At 34.8% G+C, this 21,661-nt stretch overlaps 2 protein-coding genes, 2 non-coding genes and 1 pseudogene across 4 annotated transcripts; 3 read left to right on the top strand and 2 right to left on the bottom strand.

The window, feature by feature from the left end:
• The first annotated feature begins 649 nt into the window (after window positions 1-649).
• TRNAK-UUU lies at window positions 650-722 on the top strand. Its single transcript has one exon. It is a non-coding gene; the product is annotated as a tRNA-Lys (tRNA).
• A 2,259-nt stretch (window positions 723-2,981) lies between these two features.
• LOC124911752 (triosephosphate isomerase, chloroplastic-like) lies at window positions 2,982-6,111 on the top strand. The gene is made up of 9 exons (XM_047452267.1): window positions 2,982-3,284; window positions 3,551-3,577; window positions 3,769-3,838; window positions 4,074-4,197; window positions 4,855-4,939; window positions 5,048-5,180; window positions 5,258-5,431; window positions 5,652-5,734; window positions 5,840-6,111. Exons 1-9 carry the CDS (start codon window positions 3,057-3,059, stop codon window positions 5,894-5,896), a joined length of 981 nt encoding a protein of 326 aa, XP_047308223.1. The 5' UTR covers window positions 2,982-3,056; the 3' UTR covers window positions 5,897-6,111.
• Window positions 6,112-7,609: 1,498 nt separating this feature from the next.
• Window positions 7,610-8,399, top strand: LOC124911753 (annotated as a pseudogene).
• A 6,037-nt stretch (window positions 8,400-14,436) lies between these two features.
• On the bottom strand, window positions 14,437-16,042 carry LOC124911485 (NADP-dependent D-sorbitol-6-phosphate dehydrogenase-like). The gene is made up of 6 exons (XM_047451980.1): window positions 15,858-16,042; window positions 15,638-15,732; window positions 15,421-15,538; window positions 15,207-15,339; window positions 14,908-15,127; window positions 14,437-14,813 (listed from the first exon to the last, which is right to left on the bottom strand). Exons 1-6 carry the CDS (start codon window positions 15,988-15,990, stop codon window positions 14,583-14,585), a joined length of 930 nt encoding a protein of 309 aa, XP_047307936.1. The 5' UTR covers window positions 15,991-16,042; the 3' UTR covers window positions 14,437-14,582.
• Window positions 16,043-16,118: 76 nt separating this feature from the next.
• TRNAE-CUC lies at window positions 16,119-16,191 on the bottom strand. The gene has a single exon. It is a non-coding gene; the product is annotated as a tRNA-Glu (tRNA).
• Window positions 16,192-21,661: the final 5,470 nt, after the last annotated feature.

Raw genomic sequence — 21,661 nt, 5'->3', positions numbered from 1 at the left:
CACAACTTAGTTTTTGTTCAGACCATAACTTAGTTTTTTATGTTTCTCTTTTCCTTTTTCTAATTTGGAGATGTTGATAATCATTTTTGAACCTTTTTCTTTAATATTAGTTTGATTTATTTTGTACGGGAAATTTGACAAAATGACCTTAAAGACTGGGTTATTTGACCTGGTGGTAATTTAATAATTTAATTGCGCTCGTGGTGATTTTATTTTTTTTGGACGATTTTGCCCTTGTCGCGAAACGCTAAGTCACTTAGCGTTTCGCGAAGTGAAAATGTGTGAAATGTCCAAATTACCCTTACTATTTAATATAACTTCCCTCATTTTTTTTCATTTCTTTTCTTCTCCTTCTCTCTCTTCCCGTTCTTCTCCTCCTTCTCTCTAAACTGGGCGGCGGCGATCGGCGGCGACGGCGGCGAAACGACAATGAGTTTCACGACGAGCACGAGCACTGTTCCACTTGGTACGTTTATCTTATGATATTTCAAGTTTATTGATGTTTGGTTTATGCATCTTCGAATCACTGTTGTTTAGGGTTTACTTCCCGTTTCGCTAAGGACTTACCGTTTCGCTAAGGACTTCCCGTTTCGCTAAGGACTTCCCATTTCGCTAAGGACTTATCGTTTCGCTAAATATTGTAACATGAGTTGTCTTAGCTCAGCTGGTAGAGTGCGTGGCTTTTAACCATGTGGTTGTGGGTTCAATTCCCACAGATGGTGTTTTTATAGTTTTTTTTTTACTTTTGCATAAATCAAATGCTCATTTGTAGAGAAATGATTATGTTTTAATTTGATACATAAATGAAATGGTATAGAAAATGTTTGTTATGGTTATGTTTTAATTTGATGCATAAATGAAATGGTATAGAAAATGTTTGTTTGTTTTTTTTTTACTTTTGCATAAATCAAATGTTCATTTGTAGAGAAATGGTTATGTTTTAGTTTGATGCATAAATGAAATGGTATAGAAAGAAATGAAACAAAATCAGCTTAAACATTCATTAACAAATACCAAAAGCAGCTTAAACATTCATTAACAAATACCAAAGAAAGTAGTTCACTTTTTATATATTATTATTTTCTTAATTAGAATTAATTTATTTATTTACTGAAGTAATCTTCAGTCCTGCCCTTGAATCCAATTTGTCCAAAAGTCAATGCCAAGAACAATCTCAAGTGTCAAGTAACCAGCCTAACCTGTTTGTTTACTTGTTTATGTATATTAATATTAGAAAGAAACAGAAATATATTTTAATTGCTCAGTCCCAATGCTGGAAAGAGTCCGTTGATCGCCGGAATACTGGAAGGTGCTAACCATCCGATCAACCCAAACCCAATCACGTTCAGATCTTTCCGTAGCCAATCCCTCTCGAAACTACAATCAATCAAACAAACAAATTTCAATTATACTCTTATTTTCTTACATTACATACATACATGATACATACCATGTAAGCTTTCCACCTAAGGCTTTTGCAACCATCAAAGGATTCATGGCTCTAACTGGAGCCTTTAGGAATCATGAGCTCAGTTTCACCGGTGATGAAGACAGACAAGATCTGTTTCGCTAAGTGCTAAGCACTTAGCGAAATGCTAAGCACTTAGCGAAATGCTAAGCACTTAGCGAAACGCTAAGCACTTAGCGAAACGGTAAGTCCTTAGCGAATCTTCCCTGAAACGGAACTCATATGATCCAAGATTATATGCAAAACCCATTAATGAACCACACTTAACGAAATGGTCAAATATGAACCAAATAACAAATATGAACCCACAAATATGAACAAATATGAACCAAATATGAACAAATATGAACGAAATATGAAAAGGTTTTGAAATGAAGAAAATGTAAACATGAACATAACTGTTTATCAGATCTGAAATGAACATCTACCTCGACGACCTTCAAATCCTTAGAATCGGAGATCTGCATACCCTAAACCCTATAATCGGAAACCTGCATGCAAAATAGATTTAGGGTTATAAATCTTGTAAATCTGTATAGGTAAAAACATAAATGGATTATGTTAGAAGATCTTGTAAATCTGTATAGATCTGTATAGATAACCGCCGCCGTCCGTCGCCGTCCGTCGTCGCCGCTGGCCGCCGTGAAGGAGAGAACGGGAGAAGAGAGAGAAAGAAAACTAAGAAAATGAAAATATTTGAGTATTTATACTAACCCTAATCCACTTCGCGAAACGCTAAGTGACTTAGCGTTTCGCGACAAGGGCAAAATCGTATAAAAAAAATATAGAACCACGAGCGCAAAAAAATTATAATATTACCATCAGATCAAATAACCTCATATCAAATTTCCCTTTTGTACATGCCACTTTTTGCATTATTGTATTTATAAAAAAAAAAGTCACTAAAGAAATTAAGATATATAATTTGAGAGAATACATAAATAGAATAAGATATGAAGATGAACATATAAATAATATATTACAAATGGTTAGGAATGCTCATTCATATAATTTTAAGATCAATATACACTATTTTTTTAAAATACTTAAAAATAATATTATATTAAATTTATAATTTAAAAACTTAAATTCAAATGGTTGAAGACTGAAGTTTTTATTATTTCTTATATTAACACTTTAAAGAAATTTTTACACTGCAAATTTTTTTATTAATTATTAATTTTTAATTTAACAATTTTAAATAATTAGTATTTACTTACAAATTTAGCTATCTCAATTAAAGTTTTTAATTTTTTAAATTTTTTAATAGTGATTAATTAAATTTAAGAGAACAAATGTCAAGTTTCTAATTTTATTATTTGTATTTATTAAAAGTTGGAATTGAAAAAATAAATTAAAATAAAAAAGAAGAATTTAAGTATGAGTGTAAAGTCATAATTATGTTAAAAATACAAGAGTATGTTTCAAAATTAACAATTTAATTGCATTACACGCGTTGTTACATTGTATACGCGCCTTGTGTGGTTTATATATCAGATAGCAACTGGACACAGCGCCACAAATTTAGCCAAACCTGCTGTAGCTACTATTGCTTTAGAGAGAGAAATATCAACCAGAATCGGCGGCCATGGCGGTAGCTTCAACATCTCTTGTATCCCAACTCTCCGGCCCTAAATCTGCCATATCTACTGCCCCACACTTCTCTGGTCTCCGTCGATCTTGCTCAAAGCTCGACCAGTCACTTTCTCTCACTTCTGCAACTCAATCTCTTTTCCATCGCGTCGATTCCCATCTCCGTCTCTCCTCCAAGACGAAAGCTTGCAGAGGGGTTATCACCATGGCTGGTTCTGGAAAGGTACTTTCTTTTTTTATGGGTATTGTTTTCCCCCATCCAATTTTTCATTTCTGTAGTAAGAATGTATGTATATCAATGACATTGATTTGTTCTGCTGGATTCATTACTTTTTGGTTTAGATTCTAAAGATTGAGCATTTTCTGGGTATGAATGAAAACCTATACGTCATGACATCTTTAAATCATGACTTAGATCATTATGTTTATCTTATGCCTTTTTGTTTGTTCTATCATACAATGTCTGATGTGGTTCTTTTTTTATTGCAGTTCTTTGTTGGTGGAAACTGGAAGTGTGTAAGTATCTGCAAACTTTCTCTACTTGGTCAACTAAAATCACAATGGAGTTAGGGAATTCATTTGAGGATGTTTTAAATTTGAATACTGTTTGAGAAGGCTTTTTTATTTAGGAACATTGATCTTCATTAGCTCTTGGATATGCATAAGGTTTTTGTGTCATAACCTTATTGTGATTGCTGTTTTCTTAGAATGGAACTAAGGAGTCAATCTCCAAGCTTGTCTCTGACCTGAATAATGTAACATTGGAGGCGGATGTTGGTGAGTTATATTTCCTTTTCAGTGTATTAACTTTGTTTTGGTATTACATCATGTGAAGTTCGATTCATATTAGCAAAATTAAGGGTTTAACTTTGTTCCAGCAATTGTTAGAAATATGTCTTCTAATGACCTAAAATTATGCTTCTTTTTGTTTCTGAACTGTATTGTTAAAATTGCACAAAAAGTGTTTTTGATTCCTGAAAACTACAACTTCATTCTCCTTTTTGTGCTGCAGATGTGGTTGTTGGACCTCCCTTCCTTTACTTAGATCAGGTGAAGGGCTCACTAACAGATCGAATTGAGATTGCAGCTCAGAATTCATGGATCAGCAAGGGTGGGGCCTTCACTGGAGAAATTAGGTTAGACTGCTTCTTTTTGATCAAGTTCCATTGAGTAATATCCAAAGCAGCATTAACTAGAAACTGTCCAATCCGTTTTTTAAAGATAAGTGTATTATTTACGTAAAAAATAATTAGAGCAACAAATAGTCGGTTGTCATGCCCAAAGAAAAACTTTAAAATGTGTCCATGTCAAATAACTTAAACAGAAAAATAGGCTAAACCTGCATAAAAACTCATTTATTGATTATTTCATCGACGATGTTAAAGATGTCAAATCAATATATTTTAACTTGTTTTGCCATGAGATGATAGTTAGAATACATCTTGTTTAGGTACACATCAAGCCATTCAAGTAGTTATTGACTATTTTGTTACCATTGTCAATCCACATTCTATATACGCCCCTAGGTCTAACTACTATGGGGTTTGGAAGATTTATATTAAAGGATATAGTTTTTATTGCTACCGTGCAAATTTCACTACGAGTCTGCTAATTCCTCATATTTCTGGGGTTACACACAAAATGGTCTGGTTTTCACTATTTGTACGTCTCTCATGTTTTGTTGCTGATTGGTTTTCAGTTTCTTGTATAGAATGTGAGGTGTTTCTGTTCACAATCTATAGTTGGTTTACCATTTTGACACATTTACCAATTCTGTGATCTTGTTGTTACAGTGTGGAACAATTAAAGGATATTGGCTGCAAATGGGTCATCCTCGGTCATTCTGAGAGGAGACATATTATTGGGGAAAATGATGAGGTTAAAAAATTCATATCTGTCATGGCTTCAAAAAATGCCCGAAATTCATCTGATATATCTTATAGTCTAAGTAGATTATTTAGAAAACTTATTTTCATTGTCTTTCAGTTCATAGGAAAGAAGGCTGCTTATGCCTTGAGCCAGGGTGTTGGAGTCATAGCCTGCATAGGAGAACAGCTGAAGGAAAGGGAGGAAGGAAAAACTTTTGATGTCTGTTTTCAGCAGATGAAGGCTTTTGCAGGTTTCTGGAGTTATGCTTTTTCGGGTTCTTCTTAATCTTAAGCATGCAACTCATAAGTCATATCCCTTTCCTTGCAGATGCTGTGCCTAGTTGGGATAATGTAGTTGTTGCATATGAACCTGTGTGGGCAATCGGAACTGGTAAAGTTGCGACACCTCAACAAGCTCAGGAGGTGCATGCTGCTGTTCGTGATTGGCTAAAAAATAATGTTTCTGCTGAAGTTGCTTCTAAGACTCGTATTATATATGGAGGTATTTTACTAGCTTCTATTAGTTTATCCATGCACTGTAAATGTAAATGATGCAATTTTGAACAATAGATCACCTGTTAAACACTGTTTCAAGAACACGTGTGACGACTAGTTTGGTTTCCAGATATGATCCCATTTGAATTCACAGTCCCGATGAGAAATATTACAGAAATGACATATTGTTCGCTATCTTGTATGTGAAATAATGCTCATGTTTACAGGATCTGCAAATGGGAGCAACTGTGGTGAACTGGCTAAACAAGAAGATATTGATGGATTTCTGGTAGGAGGTGCTTCACTAAAGGTACAATCTTGAGCTTTCTGTTTGAAAAAATAGTAATAAACCACACTTGACAAGCCCTAAACAGGATTAAGGTTTTAATCCTTGTATGGAATTGAATTGGTGCAGGGACCTGAGTTTGCGACCATTGTGAATTCGGTGACATCGAAGAAGGTAGCTGTTTGATTGTAACAAAATCTTGTGATTTCTTGTACTGTGTCCAAATAAAGAGCTTTGAGGATCATTTTCTTTGGTTTTTTTATTGGAACATACAATAGGATATGAGCCAATTTTCAAAATTACATTTTACAATATGTAAAACAGCACTCAGCTATAGTTATTTCACAGATTTGTCGCGGTCGGAACAAAAATAAAACGAAAAACCTATCTTTTGGTTGAAATGTTGTATGTGATTTGATTATAAGCAAACCTTATGAACAATAACATAGAAAAAGACAATATGCATGATGGTTTGCCCTAAGGTGAAAACAAGTGAAGTGTTTTAATGGTTAAGCAGTTCAGTTTGTTCATATTATACATCAAAATGTAACACCAAATTGACAATTTTGATTTTATTTATGGGTTAGAAGATCAAATTTATTTATAAAAAAAAATATTGTTAAATAATATAGTTATTCTTAAAGTCAAAATAATTTTTTAATGATTTTTTTATTAGTATATATATTTTCAAACATTTATTTATATTTTAGTGTACCATTTTTTTTTTTAAATTTTAACATCACCTAAATGGATTCATTTATTAATCGGTTGGATTTATTTAAAAATAATTAACCCTACAATTATTAACCAAAATACTAAATTTATAATAAAAATTTATTTAAGTTTTTTTTTATCAAAATTTATCCATCTTAAAATAACACTACTCAAGATTATTCAAACAAAGTTCTTTGTTAACAAAATCGGTTATAATTTTCTTTTATGAAAAAAACTTTTTATTAATAAGCATATTTTAAAATAAATATGAAATTAGCTATGTTTTGAGACCCATGACAGGATTTGAACAAAAAGTTTTAATATCTTATTGAGTTATTGATTTAGAAAATAATGGTATAAATTTTTTTTTATAATTATGTATATATTAATAAATTTAATAACATTTATTCATTCAAATTCAATTTAATTATCGATTTAAATGATTCTAAATATGCCCAATGTAAATGTATTTGTAATACTGTGAGAACTTAACTATGCATAATTTTTAAATTTTGAACAGTTTGAAACTATCCAGAATTTGAGAACTGTACTTGATCACATTCAAACTATTGAAACATTCAAACTTCATCATTATCATTAATCAGCATCACCTTTCCACGGTTAGTCTTTTTGGACTGTAAGTATTCTGGTTCAGTCTCCTGACTGTTGATTATACCAATCTATTTCTGCTCCAGGTTTTGCAGAATGATTTTTTCTACTTTTCTTGTTTGTTCTATGCATATATTGAGTTCATTTTCCATGTTTTCACATCAACACTAGCCAATGCTGTTTTGTTCTTTTGAGTTTGTTTATGGACATTTTGATTCAAATTTGGATCAGTTGATGAAGAAATGGCTGTCTGTCATTATATCTTTTGGTATTATGGATGTTGATTGATCGTTGTTTATCTGTTTACAAGACTCCACAATCTTTGGACACTGATTCAAGTAGATTTAGTTTGATGTACAGATTCTTGAAATATGGAAGGAAAAACAGATTCTTCCCAACAAAATGCAGATATGATCGAAAAAGTCTGTAAGAAAACTGCTGACTCGATCTTTAACAAGGATCTTGGCATCTGCGGATATTGATTTCTCAAGATTACTGGATAAGCCAAAGCCTAGAGACAGTTATCATATGATGAGAGGTCTCTTAGCGAACAACTATCCTTGGCAGTGTTCAATACAAGACGGAGGGAAATTCACACATAGCGAATAACAAGTTCAATATCATGCCGGATTCTCTACCTGAATGGGTATTTGATTTTATGCCCGTTCATGGCGGTTACTTTGTTGGAAATGTTGGTCCTTCCAACATGGATTTTCGTTGGTTTTGCATGGGAAATTGCATTGCCATTTTATCTTCTTTGGCTACTCCCGAACAGTCTCACGCCATCATGGATCTAATAGGATCGCGTTGGGGTGAACTTGTTGGAGAAATGCCTGTCAAGGTTTGTTATCCCGCTTTACAAAACCACGAGTGGAGGATTATAACCGGGTGCGATCCCAAAAATACTCAATGGAGTTACCATAATGGAGGATCTAGGCCAGGTAATTTGTTTTATGTTTTTTTCTCTTCAAAACCAGATTTATGGGACTTGTTGTGTTGTGTGCAGTGCTTTTGTGGGTGTTGACAGTGGTCGTGCATAAAGACAGGAAGGCCGCAGATAGCGAAACGAGCAATCGAGCTGGCAGAAAGGAGACTGCAGAAGGACGGGTGGCCTGAATACTAACTATGATGGAAAGCTTGGGAGGTACATAGGAAAACAGGCGCGTAAATTCCAAACATGGTCGATTGCAGGTTATTTAGTGGCAAAAATGATGTTGGAAGATCCATCACACTTAGGAATTGTATCACTGGAGGAGGACAATGAGAATGAAGCAACAGATCAAATGATCGGCTTCATGGACTTCCTAACAAGTAAGGATTCCTCTTATTAAACAACTCTTTTAATGAAGATCAACCAACCAACCAAAACATGGGCAATTCATAATTTAACTTGGCAGAACATTAATCCTAAAAATCAGGAAATTGGATGCTCTGTTTCATTGCTTTTATTGATTGGAGGAGCAATGTTGTGTTGTTTTTTGAAATCAGTATGACAAATAAGTCTGTGATATTTTGTTTAGGCATACTGGACTATTTCAAACACAATAAAACTAACTGGATTTAGACATGTCTAGATTTGTTGTTTTAGTTTCTGAAGTGGGTTGATTTAGATGAGATAATGTTTTGATAAGTTTTTTTGATATATTTTTTTTTAATTTCAGACCTAATCTTAGATCAACTTTAGAAAGAAAGATTTTTCAAATGGATCCATTAGAATTGGGAGTTATAAAGGGATTAGTCAATAATATCACTTAAATTCTAAAAATAAATCAATTTTAAAGTGGACAATAGAACAATAATAAGGAATAATGTTATATGGCACTCTCTTTTCTGTTACTATTATTATTTTATGGACTGAGAAAATAATATAAGAATCTTTGGGAAGACCAAAGCATATGATTTTATTTTTATTTTATGTATAACATCAATACTTAACTAAACCAAATATCAAATAAAGAAACCAAACAAAAACAGATTTATTCTACTTTTGATTGATAAATTTATTATCTATTTTAAGAAAAGAATAAAAATAAAGGTTTAACAATGCATCTTCACCCTTGTTATGCCACTCTGCTAAGAAATTTGAACACAAAAATGAATAACTATAATGATTTTCTTTCTAAGAAATAAATCAACATAATTAACTTACAATTTTCAATGCCCAGCTTAAACCCTCATTTCTCAATATTGTAGAACAATTCTTATACACTTACCATTTTTTTTAAATTCAACAATAATTAAACATTATTTATACTAAATTACTCAAAATACTAAAATATATATATTTATAAATATTTTATTATTATATATTGATACGATTTAAGTATTTTTATATAAAAAAATTACCATGCTCAAAAGGGAAATTTGATGAAATAATCCTCATAAGAGGCTTATTTCCAAATTTAGCATAGGATAAATAATTTTTTCAAATATAACTTTTTTCCTATGCAAAAAGACCTTATTGCCTTTAAATTAAAAAAAAAAAAAAACAGTTTCATTTCTCTTTCTCTTCTCCCCTTCAGTTTTCCCTCCCTCTCCCTCTTTTCAACTCTCTCGAAGACGACCGATCCAAGCCCCACCTCTCCCCGACGACAAAAAGCCCCGAAAACCCCCACCTCTTACCAACGACGATCCAAGCCCACGAAACCTCACCTCTCCCCTGACCCCCGACGACATATACGAGCCTCCGACGACGATCGAAGCAGAACTACTATTCAAGCAGAACGACTATCCAAGCCCGCAACATTGAAGGTGAGTTTAGGGTTTTATCTTCCATGTTTTCCCATTTTCTATCCGAGTTTTCCCGTTTTCTATCGTTTATCCTCCATGCATGCTGAAATGGAAGAATGGTTTAGGGTTTATTGTTTAAGTTTATTGGCTGACTGAATCGTTTTGGGTTTAAAATTCATCTGTCGAAGACTGTTGCAGGCTGTCGAAGGCGACGGTGCATTTGTCGCAGTCGACGATGCATCTGTCGCAGACAAAAAATACTATTCGTTTGCGACAGATGCACAGTCGTCTGCGACAGATGTCTTATTTACTTTAAAGAAGTGATATTTGTTTTCATTAGTCTGACATAACCAACCAAATGCAAAACCAAAACGGTTATTGAGAACTTTCATGACCGTGTTTCATGAAAATCCACTTGCACCTGCTTGTTAAAGACGAATGACAAGTTTAATCACTTTGGTCTTATAGAAAGGGCTATGAAGACTCAATTTTAGTATCTATTGAAAGCCCCGACTGCAATTTTCTCAGGAACAATAATCCATCAGATGTTTATGAGGAAAAACAGCTCCAATTCAAAGGGAATAACTTTCTTAGTCAATGGTCAGCAGCTGTACTGGGGCATTAAGGAATATGCCTTGGTGACAGGCCTAAATTTTGGAAGATTTCATGTGATCGAAAACTATCACGTTGAAGAATGTCCACCCCTAGTCCATAAATATTTTGGTGCCAAAACAGTTGTTAGAGTGACAGAGGTTCAAACATTTTTCCTCTAATGCTCTGAGAAAGAGGATGCATGGAAGCTTAGGTTCATCAACCTTATTTACCAGTGTCTTTTTGAATCTGATAATAGAAAGAGGGTATGTTTGAAAAAATTCAGCATGGTGGAGGACATGGAGATGTTTCTTCAATCTCCATGGGGAAAGGTGTCATTCAATTCAACCTTGAAGGATATTGACAAAGACATGAAACATCTTCGACAACTATATCTGGAGAAAAGGAAACCTGCAAGGGGAACTGTGATGTCGCTTAAACTATTAGTGGGTTCACAATAGCCTTCCAAGTTTGGACATATTTATTTATGAAGACATTTGTCCCAAAATTTGCGGATATGACCGATGAACAACCTATATGCCCAATGATATTACTCTTTACAGCCTCCAGAAACAACACAAACACTGTCCAAGAGGTATCCACTGCCCTCCTGAAATGCAATGTGTTTAACAAGATTGATGAGTCTGTGGAGGAGAAGAGGAACTACTGCGGGGAAGACTTTGAAGAAATGGGAGGCTACATTTATGATGAATTATTTGAAGTGGATTGTAGGAAGAGAAAGAATGAAGATGACAGTACTCCCAAACCGACGCCCAAGAGGACCGAGAAGTCATTTAGTGATGAATCTAGCCAAGACACCTCTCGGTCTACTACTCGTGAATCTAACCATGTCCCTTCAGCAACAAGTCCTCAAAATAAAGAAGACAATTTTCCAACTAGCCAAGACAATCGGGTGACTCAAGTCCAGAATGATGTGAAGTTTGATGAGCTGAGAAAGGATATGAAGGAGCTGATAAGGGATGTGAATGAGCTTAAAACTGAAATGAAGGTCATCAAAGAGGATCAACGTGTTATGTTCAATCACATAATCAAATTATTGGGTGAAATAAAACAACAGAAAAAGATGTTGATGTTGATTTAGTGGAGAAGAATTTGGAGAAATAAAACAACATTAGGGTCTGTGTAGTTCCCCAATTGTGTGGACTTCTTCTTTCTCCGAAAATTATGTCCCTCAAATTTTGTTGGAGTCAATTCTATTACATCATCCTTCTTCTTTTCCGACTCCACTTTTCTTTTCTTGGCCAACTCCTGCAACCTCTTCTTGGTCAACTCGACCTTCCTCTTCGTGCCCAACTCATTTTTCGTGGTGAACTCCTTCTTCTTCTTCGTGGCCAAATCTTCATTGTCGTCCATCTTCAACTCAGCCTCATTTTTTCCCAACTCAGCTCAGCCTCATCAACAACAACATCATCATCAGCTAATTTGTTGTTTTCATTCTCAACAACAACAGCATCTTTGTTTTCAGCCTCATCAACAACATCATCATCATCTTTGAAACACATTGCATTTCAGGAGGGCAGTGGATACCTCTTGGACAGTGTTGTTGCTTCTGGAGGCTGTAAAGAGTAATATCCTTGGACATATAGGTTGTTCCTCGGTCATATCCGCAAATTTGGGGACAAATGTCTTTATAACCAAATATGTTCAAACTTGGAAGGCTATTGCGAACCCACTAATAGTATAAACAACATCACAGTTCCGCAGCTTTCCTTCTTCTCCAGATATAGCTGCCGAAGATGTTTCATGTCTTTGTCAATACCCTTCAAGGTTGAATTGAATGACACATTTCCCTATGGAAATTGAAGAAACATCTCCATGTCCTCCACTATGCTGAAGATTTTTAAACATACCCTCTTCCTATTATCAGATCCAAAAAAACACTGGTAAATAAGATTGATGAGCCCAAGCTTCCATGCATCATCCTTCTCAGAGCATCAGAGAAAAAACTGTTTGAACCTCTGTCACTCTAACAACTGTTTTGCCACCAAAATATTTATGGACTAGGGGTGGACATTTTTCAACGTGCCAGTTTTCGATCACAATAAATCTTTCAAAATTTAGGCCTGTCACCAAGGCATATTCCTTCATGCCCCAATACAGCTGTTGACCATTGACTAGGAAAGTTATTCCCTTTGAATTGGAGCTGCTTTTCCTCATAAACATTTGATGGATTATTGTTCCGGAGAAAATTACAGTCGGGCTTTCAATAGATACTGAAATTGAGTCTTCATAGCCCTTACCATAAGACCAAAGTGATTAAACTTGTCCTACGTTTTAACAAGCAAGTGCAAGTGGAATTTTCATGAAACACGGCCAGGAAAGTTCTCAATAACCGTTTTGGTTTTGCATTTGGTTTGTGTCATCGGTAAAAAAACATTATGTCAGACTAATGAAAGGAATTATCACTTCTTTAAATCAAATAAAACATTTGTCGCAGACGACTGTGCATTTGTCGCAGACGACTGTGCATCTATCGCAGGCGAATAGTATTTTCCGCCTGCGACAGATGCATTGTCGCCTGCGACAAATGCACCGTCGTCTTCGACAGCCTTCGACAGATGAATTTTAAACCCAAAACGATTCAGTCAGCCAATAAACCTAAACCTAAACAATAAACCCTAAACCATTCTTCCATTTCAGCATGCATGGAAGATAAACGATAGAAAACGGAAAAACTCGGATAGAAAACGGAAAAACATGAAAGATAAAACCCTAAACTCACCTTCAATGTTGCGGGCTTAGATAGTCGTTCTGCTTGGATAATAGTTCTGCTTCGATCGTCGTCGGGAGCTCGTATATGTTGTCGGGGGCTCGGATAGTCGTCGGGGGAGAGGTGGGGTTTCGTGGGCTTGGATCGTCGTCGAGGAGAGATGGGGGTTTCGGGGGCTTTTCATCGTCGGGGAGAGGTGGAGCTTAGATCGGTCGTCTTCGGGGAAAGTTGAAAAGAGGGAGAGGGAGGAAAAACTGAAGGGGAGAAGGGAAGGAGAAATGATACTGTTTTTTTTTTTAAAACAAAATTTAAGGGCAATAAAGTCTTTTTGCATAGGGAAAAAATTATATTTGAAAAAATTATTTAGCTTATACTAAATTTGGAAATAAGCCTCTTAGGAGGGTTATTTCATCCAATTTCCCCCTCAAAATTACCACCAATTATTTAAATTACCCTAAACAGAAAAAGCTCTTACAAAGTGGAGGAAGAAGAAATTGTTTATTTAAATTTTAATAAACTGCATAAAACAAACAAGCTCTGAAGTGTGTATATTTGTATGGTTTGTTATTCATGTCATGATAGGGAATTTGTAATAACAAAACAGCTTTCTGATTAGCATTACAAACATTTATTATTTTTCTGTTTGACTGTCGTCCCTTAAAATTCATGACAAGACCCTAACAACCATGATATCTACGTTAATTTAAGGCATTATAAATAAGAATCAAACACAACACGATCTTTGGTCTATTAGACACCGACTCACTTCTCATATGAAATACCCTAATAAATTTGATTAAGTTAAAGAATTATTCACATATATACAGTTTGACTTAATTGACTATCTCTACTTTTAACTCACCAGGATAGTGAAAATAAATTTGTCTATGAAACCTTAAAAAAAAGACATTATTCAAAATCTCTACAGTTTGACTTAATTGATTAAGTTAAAGAATTATTCACATATATACAGTTTGACTTAATTGACTATCTCTACTTTTAACTCACCATGATAGTGAAAATAAATTTGTCTATGAAACCTTAAAAAAAAGACATTATTCAAAATCTCATTCCCAATCCAAGCATCGAAGTCCTTTTCATTGCATCATGAAATCCATAAATTTTGTAAAAGCAAATAAAACCCTAAACTGCCACCTTCAGATTTGTTTTGAATGAAATTAACTTGATAACCGCACTCAGTTGAGGATTTAAAAAAGAAAGTTCATAATACAATTGTTTAGTAATAAAAATTTTAACTCCATTTCTAATTGGCACATAATACATCATATAAACTCTCTATTGATCAAACACAATAATTTGTTTTGAAATTTTTAGGTAAACACCTAGTTCATTTGACAAATAAGATGGTAGTTTATATTAAGATGACTTTCAAATTGGATCAACAATGTTCAAAATTCATGATCCTAATTTTCAATCATTAAACACCGCAAAACAAGAAAATGCATAGTTGATATAAGAAAATGGATATGAGCAAAGTCAAGCAAATAGATCGATACCCCAGAATACAGCAGGCTGGTTTGTACGAGCTTTTCGATCAATGCTTTTGATAAGATCCATATCCTCATTGCTCAGCTCGAAGTCACTGATTTTGATATTCTCCTCCAATCTCTCCACCTTTGAGCTTTTCGGAATCACAATTGTGTTTCTCTGAATCCCCCATCGAAGAACAACCTGAGCTACACTCTTTTTATACTTCTCACCCAATCCCTATATTTTTTAAAAAATAAAATGGAAAGTCAAATTAGCTAATAATACTAATATTGATGAGAAAACAACAACACCAAGTGCAAAACCACGTCACCTTGAGAATGGGATCATCCAAACACGAAACAGAGCCGAACCATTCAGTGTTAGCCACAGATCCTCCAAGTGGTGTATGTGCTGTAACACAAACACCATGCTTTTGACAGAATTTCACAAGAGATTCGCGCTGGAAATATGGGTGAGTTTCAATCTGGTTCACTGCTGGCTTCACTTTAGCATAGGCTAGACAATCTCTGGTTAGATATATGTCATAGTTGCTGCAAATAAATAAACATTTACATCAATAAACACCAACAAAATTCGTAACATTCAAACTATTTATTTATTTATTTAGACCTGATTCCTATGCTACGAACTAAACCCTTTGAAACTAAATCTTCCATTGAATGCCAGGTAGTTTCAAGGGATATGGTTACGTCGATATCAAGAACACCATCCTCATCCAAAGCACTCGAAGTAGTACCAACTCCTGCACAATTCAGTATTAATCACATAAAGGTCCTCCTATATCATGTATTTTCTGATACAGAATCAAGGGTTAGGGTTAAACCAGTGTGTTTTGTGGCTATTGGAAAGTGAACAAGATACAGATCCAAGTAATCCAGTTGAAGCTTCTTGAGACTGTCTTTACAAGCTTCAAGTACATGCCCATGATCAGAATTCCAGAGCTGGAATCAGCATTTGAAGGGTTTTAATTATAATTATAATAATCATGGCATATCTATATCTATCTATTAAGGGTTCAAAACAAAGATACCATTGAGTACCTTAGTTGTAATGAAAAGATCATCCCTTTTGACTAATCCAGTCTGAAATGCTTCAGCTAGTGCCTCACCAACTTCTCCTTCATTCTTGTAATCAGCTACATCAAACAACAGAAATAATAAATACCCACTTATCATCATCATCTATAAGTTAAAAAAGTAAGAGATCGAAAGAGATGAAATGGGTTTAAGCTGCTTGGAAAGCAAAGAAGGAAGAAAATACCAGCACAGTCGAAGTGGCGATATCCGAGCTTGATAGCATTGATGATGAGGTTTCTAATGTCTTTTCCTTCCATCCTCCATACTCCAAGGCCGATTGATGGCATCTTGAATCCATTGTTGAGAGTTATCGCCATTTTCGTAAGCTATCAAAATCTCAAGATCTCTCTTTTATCTATCTATCTATTATTATTTGCAGGAATACCCTGATCTGTATGTAAACGACGTCGTATAAACAAACCCTAATAAGAAAAGAATAAAAAGATTCCATTGCCGGGAATCGAACTCGGGTCTTTTGGGTGAGAGCCGAATATCCTGACCAACTAGACTACAACGGAAATATGATAGAAAGATAACATATTATTTTGTAGTTCAATTGTGATTTTTAAGATATTAAGGTTTATCCATCTCTTTTTTAGGCTCACTTTTCAAAACAATTAGTATTAAATTCATTATCTTTAGGAAATGTTGGAATGATTTTGTAACTTGGAGAATGAAGATAAGAGATCTCAATTCTCAATAAAAACATGATGATAACTTTTAGGAGTATTTAGGAATTCTCGGATTTGAATTTTCCAAATAACCTAACAAAATCAATTGTCCACTCATTCCCTCTTTCATCCTTCAAATCAATCAATTCATTAACCAAAATATTAAAATACCTTATATTTTAAATTATAATTATTTATTTTTTAAATATATATCAATACTTTTTAAGTTTTTTTATAAAAAAAAAAAACATCATCATCTCTTCAAAATAATTATCAATAATTATTTTTCCTTCTCCAGGTTATTTAAATAAGTTGGACCGAACAAACCCAGAAACACATACATGTTTGGGAATTTTGTATTAAAATAAGTATATAATTTATGTAAATGTGAGAATTTATATGATGATAAAGTTAGTAAACATGATAATGATAATGATAATGATAATGATAATGACAATGTTGTAATTTATGTTCATATATTGTTAAAAATATGTTTAGACATAATTTCAGTCAAAAATTAATATACAATGGATTAATAAGAGACTTAGATTGATAGATTGATAAAAAGTATGAAGGGCTATTATTTTTTTCTATACATCAATTAATAAAAAATTAGAAATGACCTAGTCATCACTTTGCTATTATTTATTTCTTCTGTTTTTCTCTTCCATCCGGACCATCCTGTCTTAAACTCTAGATATTTTGATTTTTGGATTAGACAAATATACAAGAGGAAAGAAAAATATTGCTACTGAAATATTTTGTAAATTTCTTAATCATCTTTTCTAGTAGTTAGTCAATGTAAATTAAGGATGGTGTGTTTTTGGCCTTTTATACATTTTTACATCATGATAACTGGCCATACAAGTTTCTCTTCTACCCTTATTTGTTATAAATGACCATTAATAATTTAATATGACTTAGTTTAAAGGGAAATTAAATCTTATATTAACTGAATTATTACAAAAGTGTGGTTTCAAGATGACTTATATTTTAATATTAAAGGTAGAAACAAGCTTATTGTCACGACTGCACTAGTCTAGATTGCCTCCATACTAATTAGTCAGTCTTTTAAAAGATGTAAGAAGAAGGAACACTTTGAAAGAGAAAGAATTTGGAGAATATATTATCTATTGCTTGTTGCTTACAAGTGTAAGGAAGTATGAAGTACTTGGTTTATGGCCAAGACTCGTTTATATACAAGTGGATGGGATCTTTCTAGATTCTCCTCATAATCTAAGATTTTATAGAGAATTTTATTATCTACCTAGACTTAGGAACTCCTAGAAAATTTTAGAAAGTTCTACTATCTATTTACTTTTAGGAACTCCTAGAGAATTCTAGAGAGTTTTATCATCTTACGTACAATAAGGAACTCCTAGAAAATTCTAGAGAGTTTCACAAAAAGAAAAGCCTAGCCAAATCTAGAACCTTCTAGGGTATATGCATGAAGGGCTTCACATCTTTGGGTTTTGGTCACCCCATTGAATGGGTCGTGACATTCTCCCCCACCTAAGTCGTGGTCGTCCTCGGCTCGACCTTGGACTGATACTTTTTACTTTTGTTTGGCGTGCCATGAGTGATCTTCCATTCCCCTACTATTCTCAGCATTGGGTAGACTTATGGCGGTCAACTCCAATTGATATGAGACATTTCTCACACGTCTCTTGATTTTAAATAGTCCCTCGTATCTACACACAAGCTTTTGAGCACATATCGTATAGACTTAAATTGTTGCGGGAGTAATTTCCCTATTACTCGGTCCCCTTCCTTAAACTCAACTGCACGCCTCTTCAGACCTGTCCATTTCTTCATCTTTTGGTGACTTTGTCCAAAGATGCCCGAGCAATATTTTCTTCCTCTCCTAAGGATTTGGCGAGAGTGAAGGCAGACTGACTTTGACCAACGTATAATATGGCCAAACTTTGTGGAGTTGATGGTTGTTTGGTGTCTTTGGCCTTGAGCCCTTGAAGGCCTCGACGCAAGCTATCTGGACATACTCGGGTTCTTCCCATTTTCCCTTGGAATTGTCCCATCATCTGTCATAGCAAAAGTGACAAATGTTCATTTACCACGTTTGCGACCTTGGCTGAATCATATTGCCGAGAATATGTCCATTCCATCTGATTCTCTTCTTGTTGGTATCATGCTAGTATTTTTGTGATCCAAAATGGTGAGTGAATCAAAATAGGGCATTATGCAAGCACGTACTTGATCAAACCATTGTAGTCCCAACATTACTTCGTAGTCATCCATAGGGACTAACGTAAATGAGTTCGTTCTCTTCCAGTCTTTGTTCCTGGTGTGCACTCCCCTAGCCTCCCCGGCCACCGGCCTAGCTATTATATTCACGGACTTAACTATCCCTCTTGTTGGGTTGATGCGAAGACACAATGACTTAGCCACTCCTTCACGCATGAATTTTTGAGTAGCTTAAGTATCCACTAGTGATTTGATGTGTCTTCCCCTGATCACGGCTTTCACGAACATCGAGCCCCTATTTTCTCCCTTGATCGGCTCCGCATCACTAGTCTTCACAGCATTGCGTAGTCTTAAGGATCTCACTCGAGTTCTTTCCTCTTCCTCGGAGGACTCGATTCTTTTAACCGCTGCAACTTTTTCCCACTATACGGCCACATAAATTTTATGTGATTATGAGCTCCACAAATATGTTAGACTCTTGGCTTACCCGATTCGACCGTTTGCCTCCCCAAGTTGTTGTGTGCATGCCACTTCTTAGGTGGACGGTCTCTTCCACCTTTCTCATCATCCTCTCCGTTGAACTTCGGTCTGTCCACGGTCACCTTGAGCTCGATCAACCTCTTCGCAACCGCAATTTTCTCGGAGACGTTCTTCACCTTAGCCCTTTGCAACTCTAACTATACCCAAGTTTTTAGGCCATTAACAAATGCAAATAGATCCTCATATTCCGTTAGATTAGGTAACTCAAGCATCAATTATTGGAACTCCACATATTCTTTGATGGTTTTGTCGTGCACAAGTTGACTTAGCCGCTTCCGAGCCTCAAAATCAGCATTCTCTAGGAAGAATTGGCGCTTGAACTTGGTCTTGAAGTCTTCCCATGTTTTTATCCTCAATGTACCTCGTTCAATGTCTGCTTCACGCCTTCTCTACCACAATAGCCCCATTTCAATCAGGAATAAGGGGTCGTTTGCAACTTGGCGCGATCATCAAGTATGTTTGATGCCCGAAATTATCGTTCCATGCTCTATAGGAAGTCCTCAACTTCTCTTGCATTCCTCGAGTCTTTGAACGTAGTTGGTTTGGGAACTTCTATCCGATGAGGTGCCACACCTCTAAGTTCCCCTCCATTCCACCAAATTCGATCTTCCATCGATTCGAGCCTCCCCATCATCTACCTCTAAAGGGCGTCGGCCATCACATGGACTTCCCCTCGAATTGTCTCGAGCACTTCCTTCCGGATATAATTAACCTCACCTCGAACCGATCCCAACACTTTGTCACGAATTCTACAATTCACATTGTTAATGATCCACATGACCTTATTCTCCAACTTTTCACCAGCCTCATCCAACACCGTCACCATATCGGCCACCGCGCTAAACATCTCGAGAGCCTCTTGGTGCTCGCACATGCCTTCCTCAAGTCGAGTCATCAACGCTTTCATGTTGACACATCTCTTGATGGACTTGCCCCTCTTGAACCCCTTGTCCTTCTGTTCACCGATCAAAACCTTTGTGACTTTGGAACTTGAATCCATCTCTTTTAGCACGATCTTCTCTTGAATGCGGAAGCACAAATGTGGATACGATACCACTTTTTCTCTGATACCACTTGTCACGGGTAGAAACTCGGTCACTGAATAACTCATCGTCTTGTGCGGAACTAGTCTAAATTGCTTCAATACTAGCTAGTCAGCCTCTTAAAAGATGCAAGAAGAAGGAACACTTTAGGAGAGAAAGAGCTTGAAGAATATCTTATCTATTGCTTGTTGCTTACAAGTGTGAGGTGCTTGGTTTATAGCCAAGAATTGTTTATATACAAGTTGATGGATCTTTCTAGATCCTCCTTATCACCTAAGATTTTTTAGATAATTCTATTATATACCTAGACCTAAAAACTACTAAAGAATTCTAGAAAGTTCTATTATCTACCAATTTTAGAAAATTCTATATCTTTATCTACAATAAAGAACTTTTAGAAAATTTTAGAGAGTCCAATAAAAAAACTAACAAAATTTATAACCTTTTAGGATATATACATAAAGGGCTTCACATCTTTGGGTTTTGGTCAACCCATTGAATGGGCCGTCACATTATGCTGGATTTATGTAAATGGTTGCAGCCTGAAGCCTGAACAATGTGACAATAGTGTATAGGATTTGTATTCTGCTACAATCGAATTCAATTATTCAATAATATAAAATGTCATGATTGATGATGTGACATTCTTGAATATAGGAGTTTATTTTTTTAATAAGTAACCAATAATTAATTTTAGTTTTAGATTTGTTATATGGAAAATACTGTAACTCTAACTTAATAAAGTTCAATAATAATACAAGTAACAGTTTCTCCATTGTTTCTATTATCTGAAATTTGACAATTTTCTAGATTAATGTCAAGATCACAAGGAAAGTAGGATTGAGTGGAAGCAAAAAAAAAAACCATATAAGGTAGGTGTGTTGCCTAATTTCTTTCACAATGTTGAAAACTTTATAATAATAATAATAATAATAATAATAAATATGAGTAATTTCATGTACAAGTAATTTCTAATATAGGAGGTCAATTCACTCCCAATGAACTTTTAATCTTTTAGATATGGATTTTTGTCACTTAAGTTATCATTGAGTATTATAATATATATATCATTTTTTAGTTTAGCGGTAACAAAATATGGGTATTCTCAGCTTTCTTGGAGGTCCTTGGTTCGAACCCGTGTCAGGCGACAAGTTTCGCTCGCTTGGTTAGGTGTGTTTGCGGGCTATGTAACTCGCGGAGATTAATCGCACTCCAATGGAGTGGTGAAACCCATCGTTTAAAAAAATATATTACAATATATAAAATATATATTTTACAGCAGGTATGTAAGATTTTCCTTTATATCTTTCTATTATTAAAATCAATCTTCTTTATGAATAAGTGAAAGTGGATGATTTCTCTTTAATACCCACTTGTTTTGTATTGAATATGGATTGCTTTTAAATAATGTTTAAATCTTTTCTTATGGAGGCTGTGCAAGGTAAATTCCTTGCTCTTTTTCTTGGGTGTAATACAGTTTTTTTTTTTTTATAAATTTAATTATAATTAAACATTATTTTATTAACTATCTC

This window comes from Impatiens glandulifera, chromosome 8 (assembly GCF_907164915.1).
Source record: "Impatiens glandulifera chromosome 8, dImpGla2.1, whole genome shotgun sequence".
Classification (NCBI taxonomy): Eukaryota; Viridiplantae; Streptophyta; class Magnoliopsida; order Ericales; family Balsaminaceae; genus Impatiens; species Impatiens glandulifera.
Note: the sequence above shows the minus strand (reverse complement) of the source record. Positions and strands in the feature narration are given on the sequence as shown.

What these genes read in the sequence shown, in the direction of transcription:
- LOC124911752 (XM_047452267.1), top strand. Translation starts at nt 3,057, where the DNA reads ATGGCGGTAGCTTCAACATCTCTTGTATCCCAACTCTCCGGCCCTAAA. An exon ending in AACATTGGAGGCGGATGTTG is followed by an intron (nt 3,839 to 4,073) that starts GTGAGTTATATT and finishes TTTGTGCTGCAG; the next exon opens with ATGTGGTTGTTGGACCTCCC. An exon ending in GACTCGTATTATATATGGAG is followed by an intron (nt 5,432 to 5,651) that starts GTATTTTACTAG and finishes TCATGTTTACAG; the next exon opens with GATCTGCAAATGGGAGCAAC.
- LOC124911485 (XM_047451980.1), bottom strand. Translation starts at nt 15,990, where the DNA reads ATGGCGATAACTCTCAACAATGGATTCAAGATGCCATCAATCGGCCTT. An exon ending in AATAGCCACAAAACACACTG is followed by an intron (nt 15,340 to 15,420) that starts GTTTAACCCTAA and finishes TGAATTGTGCAG; the next exon opens with GAGTTGGTACTACTTCGAGT. An exon ending in GTTCGTAGCATAGGAATCAG is followed by an intron (nt 15,128 to 15,206) that starts GTCTAAATAAAT and finishes ATTTATTTGCAG; the next exon opens with CAACTATGACATATATCTAA.